This window comes from Corylus avellana, chromosome ca2 (assembly GCF_901000735.1).
Source record: "Corylus avellana chromosome ca2, CavTom2PMs-1.0".
Classification (NCBI taxonomy): domain Eukaryota; kingdom Viridiplantae; phylum Streptophyta; class Magnoliopsida; order Fagales; family Betulaceae; genus Corylus; species Corylus avellana.
The window spans coordinates 26,492,523-26,499,802 of record NC_081542.1 but is presented as its reverse complement, the minus strand read 5'-3'; the positions used below and the strand labels follow the sequence as shown (position 1 = coordinate 26,499,802).

At 31.9% G+C, this 7,280-nt stretch overlaps 1 protein-coding gene and 1 long non-coding RNA gene across 2 annotated transcripts in view; both read left to right on the top strand.

The window, feature by feature from the left end:
* Window positions 1-562, top strand: part of LOC132169462 (uncharacterized) — a 2,460-nt gene extending 1,898 nt beyond the window's left edge. Inside the window, exons 2-4 of the mRNA XM_059580495.1 lie at window positions 113-205; window positions 283-384; window positions 471-562. Coding sequence (XP_059436478.1) covers window positions 113-205; window positions 283-384; window positions 471-536 — 261 coding nt within the window. The 3' untranslated portion in view covers window positions 537-562. The remainder of the gene's footprint in view (window positions 1-112; window positions 206-282; window positions 385-470) is intronic.
* A 47-nt stretch (window positions 563-609) lies between these two features.
* LOC132168725 (uncharacterized) lies at window positions 610-2,482 on the top strand. Its single transcript, XR_009438920.1, has 3 exons — window positions 610-831; window positions 935-994; window positions 2,320-2,482. It is a non-coding gene; the product is annotated as an uncharacterized LOC132168725 (long non-coding RNA).
* Window positions 2,483-7,280: the final 4,798 nt, after the last annotated feature.

Genomic DNA, 7,280 nt, shown 5'->3' with positions numbered 1-7,280 from the left:
GATATGCGAGTCATTTGAAAACAAAGAATGAAAGGTAAATATTTTTAAACTAAATTGACAACAAATCTAAAGGAGTATAATTTTGTAATAATTTAGTGAAAATTTGTCACAGGACAAGTCCACACGTAATAAGAAGAATAGATCGGAGTTGAAGACCAATCACACATCTGGCTCTAGATCTTTTCTTAATCATCGCCATAGTGAGGTAACAATTTTATACTATTACATTATTTTAATAATTATGTTTAGAGCATATGTTAATTATATGTCGATTATGTGTAGGCAGGAGAGGATGAAGAAGAGCCCAATCTAATTGACTTTTATAAGATCTCTCACACAAATAAAGACGGGAAATTTGTGACTCCGCAGTGTGAAGAACGATACGTAAGTAGTTGAAATTTCTGCTCTCTGTTAATATCTTGTCTCACATTGTTATACGACTAACCTATTGATTTTGGTTGCTTCTGAAGAATTTGATGGTAGAGAAGTTGGCTGACAAAGAGGTAGAAGTAGATGAAGAGGAAATATTTACATAAGCTCTTGGTGGGAAACGTTCTGGCCATGTTAGAGGGATGGAAAATTTGTCATACCTACTCCATCATCTTCTTCGCAAGTATATGGCACCCAACTCAACCTTGAGTTGGAGGAAACAAATAGAAAAATAGAGGAACTGCAAAATGAGTTGGTGGAAAAAGATAGAAAAAAAGATGAACAAATAGAGAAACTGCAAAATGAGTTAGTGGAAAAAGATAGAAAAAAGGGATGAACAAATAAAGCAAATTAGACAAGAATCAAAGCGCCAATTTGATCTCCTAATGTCACGTGTTTTAGGTAAAATAGTTGTGTGATAGATATGTTTCGTTATGCTTTAATTGAACCCGAACAACTAATTTATTACTGATGACATCTTTCTTTTCTTTTCTATATGTTATAGGAACACAAGGTCTGAATATTGCTCATTTTGATTGGAATGTTTAAAGAAACATGAAAATGGGTAAGAATTTTGCTCATTTTGTGATTTATTTACTACTTTGATGGAATTTGGATGATTGATTTTCGGATGGAAGTTTGATTTTGGTTGATGTGTTAAAGTATCTATCAACTCCAGTTGATTGTTTCTCCTTTTAGGTAATTGTAATGTGCAAACTAGAAAATTGTATTTTTCCATCAGCAATGGCTGCAAATGGATGTTAGTGAGGAATGTGTTCTTTTATTGAGATTGATTTATTAATTATCTAAAAAAAAGTTAGGAATGTGAAACTAGGAATTTGGGTCTTGTTTATAATTATAAGGAAACTTCATTTTGGATTTACTTATTTTGTGTTCTCTGGGAACCTCTGCTGTTATCTTAGGAAATTATTTAAATTTACAGCTTATGAGGCATTTCTACACTTGCGATAGTCACTCAGGGCGTTTTGGTGTTAGATTTTTTTTTTCCCTATCAAAACCAAACATATGCAAACATCATTCTCTCCTTGCACCGTTACTGCTGCTGGTTGTGGAGTAAAAGTCTTGGCAGTGCAGTTCTTCATCTTGTAGGTCATTTCGTTGATGATAAAATTTGGAGGAAAGAAATAAGAACTTGGATTCTCATAATGATTTTTGGTTAGAAACTGGGTATTGTAAATATGCCCTATCATCTTTCATTTCGTTTTCTTCAGTAATCAAACAGGAATTTTTTTTTTTTTTTTAATTATTACATTAAGTCTGCTTGTGGTTCTCATAAGCTGCTGCTGATGTTCATAATTTTCTTTTATTTGGGTTTTGTTTGTATTTTGTATGATTTTTCGGATCTGATCTTTGTATATATTAGGTTGCTTAGAAAAGTGAGGAAGAATGGAAAATAAGCAAATATTTTATTTCTTACTTCTTAGTTTGTTGAGCTGCACGCCTGGCGCCTGCACTATGTGTGTTTCTTTGTGCCATGTAGGGAAAGATATTTGATTTCATTTTTAGATATTTGATTTGGTTTTTCTTAAGGTGCCATGTAGGGAAAGATTTTTTCCATTCAAATAAATCTTGTTCTTCAACTTTAGCAGCCTGTTCATATGGCTTTCCATTGTCCCAAGTCTCAAGCCCCGCAATTTCTTCATTGTTTGGTTGGGAACCTGTTGCTTTGTCTTGCCATGATTTACTATATCAATTATGGTATGAAATTCCTCTATGCTGTGATACATGATGGACAATGTTCTTTTTCTACTACGTTTTTTCATGTTTGAGTAGCAACTGTTTGTCCAACTATGTGGTTATTATATTAGACACGCTTGTAGTTTTTAAGTGAGTTTTCTTGTCTAATATATGCTCTTCTTCTCTGTGCAGTTATATATGGTATTGATGAGTCGTACAGGTTATCAGTTCTTACATCTGGAAAGCTTTTTTTGTAATCCTTTTTTTTGCTGCTTAGCTATATATGAAGTTTAATTTCTCAATGAACATTGTTGTTGATGTATGCCTTCTTTGGCACTTGCTTAAAACTTGACAATTATGTAGTTTTCTCAGGCCATTTTTGAGACTTCTTCCCTTGTAATTAACTCTGTTTCAGACCTTTTAGCATATTTAATTAGAAAAAGAGTTCTTAAGTAAGCTTTAATATATTGTTATGTTTAGATCATTTATACCAAACAATTTAAAACATTAATCGGCCAAAAAGAAAAGCATTTGATGTTGACGACGACGATCATCAGCAACGACGACATTTGCTGTCACTAATGCATGCTAAATATTGTTGCTGAAATGTGCATCATCAGCGACGACATTTGTCGTCGCTGATATGTGCCTCATCAGCGACGACATTTGTCGTCGCTGATGCGTGTGTCATCAGCGACGACACATGTCGTCGCTGATGCGTCTGTCATCAGTGACGACAATGTCGTCGCTGATGACAAACACATCAGCGTCCCCATCGACTTTATGAAGCATTTTCAGCGACCACCTTTTACAGTTATTAGCGACGACTTTTGTCGTCGCTGTTAATACTTATCAGCGACGACATGCAATGTCGTTGCTATTTAGTCTTTAACGACGAACTACTTGCAACGACAAGGAGCGACGACCATAGTCGTCGCTAATGACCATCAGCGACGACATGTGGGCTTTTAGCGACGACCCGGGGTCGTCTCTAAAGACTGATTTTCCTGTAGTGTCATCATCCACACAATTACTTTCATCCTACCATTTCCATCCATAGCTTCTCACTTTCTCTTCAAACTATATATTATGAGGAAGATATATATATATATATATATACAACATTTATACAACATCCATAGCTTCTCACTTTCTCTTCAAAAAAACGTCTTTATTTTGAAAGTAACCCATGGATATATCCATGGGACTTTCAAAATAAAGATTTTTTTTTTTAAATGGATGATGATGGTGATATATATATATACATGTCCGCACAAGAGGGGGGAAGGGAATTCGAACTAGTGACCTCCGCTTCATTAGACGTGGTCCCAACCAATTGAACTACCTCTTGGGAACAAATGGATGATATCGTTTACATGCAAAGAGCTCACTACAAAAAAATCGGCAATTAAATATCGACACCAATCAATTTACGTCATTTTTGCCATGTCGTTTCAGTTTGGCTGTAATACCCTCGGTTGATAATATTTTTGTATGCCGTTTTAGCCACATACGACACCTATTTACATCGTTTCAAAATGAAACAACGTAAATAGTTTGGCATTATTTTTGTGTAAATTAACGACATTAAAAACCAAAGAAAAAAAAAGAAGCTATGATGTGATGATTAAATTGTTTAAGAATGATGAATTTCAAAGTTGGGCAATCAAATATCATGTCTATTAGTTAGAGTCATTGCTTTACAGTTAGGGGTGTAAACGAGCCGAGTTTGAGTGAGCTTCCCTTATTCAGGCTTGGCTCGCTTAAATTTTACTCGAGCTCGAGCTCAAAGGCGAGCCAAAAAAATCGAGCTCAAACTAATAATAAGTCGAACCGAGCCAGCTCGCGAGTTTGCTCTTATATTTAATGTTTTTGTTTTTTTTTTAAAAAAATTTAACTTCAAGTACTATTAAACGGCTTAAGAAGTTAGTTTGCATATGAGTATTTGCTTAACCTGGCTAGTCGAGTATGGAGCCTGAGTCAATACAGTAAGGCATTTGGTTTCAAAGAGAGAGGATATGCATCATTTTAAAGATAAGCAAACTTGGAGATTAACGTTTTCTTGACAATGTGGGACAAGTTAACAGGTTGCATTCAGACTGCATTAGGACAACGCCCCCTACAAAAAAACTATTTTTTCAACGTCTCTCTCTCAATCCCCCTCACCAGTCATAGCGCATCTTCCACTTGAACTCTCATTTTCCACTCTCACTCTCGCTCATCAAACAGATAGTGATAGTGTTTGAGTCTGTATGATTCTTCAATAGTTTATGCCTTTTGCAATCTCCCTCAATAGTTTCTGCTTGATTCTTCTTTCTTTCGTTTGGGTCTGCTCTAATTGAATTGAGGTCTTTTTAATGATTGCTCTCTCTCTCTCTCTCTTTGATCACGAAGGGTTTAGAATTTTTCATTCTCTAACGCTTAAATATGAATGCAATTTTAAGATTTTAATAATTATGAGATTTATAATTAATTATGTATTACTTAGTTTATATATATATATACACACACACACACACACGAGCTTATACGAGCTTGCTCACGAGCCTAGCTGAGTCGAGCCGAGCTTGCTTAGTTTAATATTCGAACTAGAATTTGTGTTCATGAAGCGCTTCATTTAATATTCGAGTCGAGCATGAGCCGAGCTTATGCGAGTCGAACTCGAGCTTGCTCGCGAGACGCTTCGCTCACCTAACAGCCCTATTTACAGTTACACAATAGCGCAGAAAGAAAAAAAAAAAAAAAAGCTTGACAAAATAGTCATGTAATTACGACATCATTTTAATTATTTATGGAACAAAATTAATTAATTAATGTCCAAGACTAAGATTCAATCCATTAGTAAAAAAAAAAAAGAAAAAAAAAAAAGAGAAAAGGGTAAAATAGTCAATATCTTGTCGTTGATAACTAATAATTAATAGTATTATTGAGTTTTGAAATTAAATGAACAAAATAATATAAAGATAACATTAATTAGTCTATGAGTATGAATAAAATAATTCAAAAGGTCATGTATGAATAATTGATAATAATCGTCTAATTGGTTTTCACAATTGTGAAGAGTCACTCTAAGGCTCTAATTAAAGAGGTCAAAAGCCTTGTTAATTACTTGAAGTTTCAAGTTTCTAACAAATTTACAAAAAAAAAAAAAAAGTTTCTAGAGGAATGCTAGCTGCTTACAAACAAATTTTACAAAATTTTTTTTACAAACTGATGTAGTACAACATGATTGGCTATAAAATAAGTTCAAATTTTGAAAAACCTAATCATATTGTACCACATCAGTTTGTAAAAGTTTTTTGTAAAATTTGTTTATAAGCATAGCACTCCCCAAGTTTCTAATAGGGCAATTGTTTTTTCTCCTACGTACGTAAGTGCATGGTAGTGACACTTTGACTTGTGAAACATCTAATAATTTGAGTAATTTCTTTTGGGTTATTTTGTCTGTGAATATATGCTTGTTAAACTGATCCAAAAGTTGTCTTAATTTCGTGTGTGATTTGATTATTTTTATTTTGCTCTTTACCATTTTTGGGCATCCTAAATTTTATTTTGTCAAAACAAAAAATTTAATTTGTAATTTTACATTTCAAAAAACAAGAAGAGTGATTTTTAAATAAAAATATATAGTATATAAATTAAAATAAATATAATTAATATTTAAATACTTCACTTAAATTTATTGTCTTAAACCTGTTTTCGTAGCATGTTGTAATACACGATTGCAAATTGGAGCTCAAAGCACATACGTGGACGTCGCTCATGCATGCACCAATCGATCGAGGACGTACAGTATTTGCTGTATCGCGCTAGTTGTTTTTGCTTGCTGAATTAATAATGCTACTTTTTATTTATTTATTTATTATTATTATTATTATAAGTGAATGATGCTACTTTTAGGTTGTGCTATTTATTTATGCTACTAATATTATTATTATAAAAATACCATATGCTATTTCGTTATACATATGTCACCATTGTTATCGTATCATCTCGATTCTCCCAATTGTGTATTATATATATATATATGCATTCATATCATTAATTGCTTCATCATATTATTCATATATATAAATATCATGTCCATGTCCTTCTTCAATTACTTTTTAAGCCTTTTCCAATAACACGTATTAATTATTAGGTGTCTTGATAATCCAGCAAGGCATAAGTATCGTATAGGTATCATGAGTGTCTTGTTGAGCTGGATTGTTCTACTATTATGTGTATAATTTCTTAATTAAACACGTAACGAGATAAATTATTCGATTGTAAATAATTTCTTAAAACACGTAATGGGATAAACTGTTAGGTTTTAATGGAACTTAATTAAAGCTTTTGACAAACACAAAATTTGAAGATAATTTTCAACATAATTTTTCATTATTCCATCACACTTAAATAGAAAAGATTACAATTGGTAATGGTGGAAATCAAAATAATTTGATTACCATATCATTTCTAACATTAATATCTACTCCGAATAAAATTATATTGTCATAACACCTACTATAGTATTTGACATTTGTCTAAAACAACCTTATATACTTTTTGGCTTGATGTTGTTCATATAATAATCCTCTAAACATGCACAAATGCTTTATTTTTAGGGAAAAATATAAAAAAGCCCCCCAAACTATTAATCATTTGCAATATAGCCCCCCAATATTCAAAATGTACTAAAGTAACCCCTAAAACTACCAAAATGTATCAAAAATGCCACTTATTTTTTTTTATATTCATATAATACCCCTATTCTTTTAACAAATAAAATAATAAAATAATTGTGAAAAAAAAAGTTTTTTGAAATAAATAAAAAATTTAAGCTAACTACAGTGACTATTCATGTCGTATTAAAGTAAAATCAAATGTACGGTTCTTGAAATATTTCAAAAAATAAAAAAATAAAACAATTTTGTCCTAGGAGTCAAATTCAGTTAAAAAATTGTTTTTATTCGCCCATTGAAATTTTACTTCAATACGACATCAAGCAATTTGTAATTTATGCCAACTACAGTGACTAATTATTTATTTATTTCAAAAAACTTTTTTTGGTTGTATTTGTTCGCCCATTGGTTTTTTTGTATTTTTAAAAAATTGTTTGTTTTTTTTTCAATTATTTTATTATTTTATTTCTTAAAAGAATAAGGGTATTA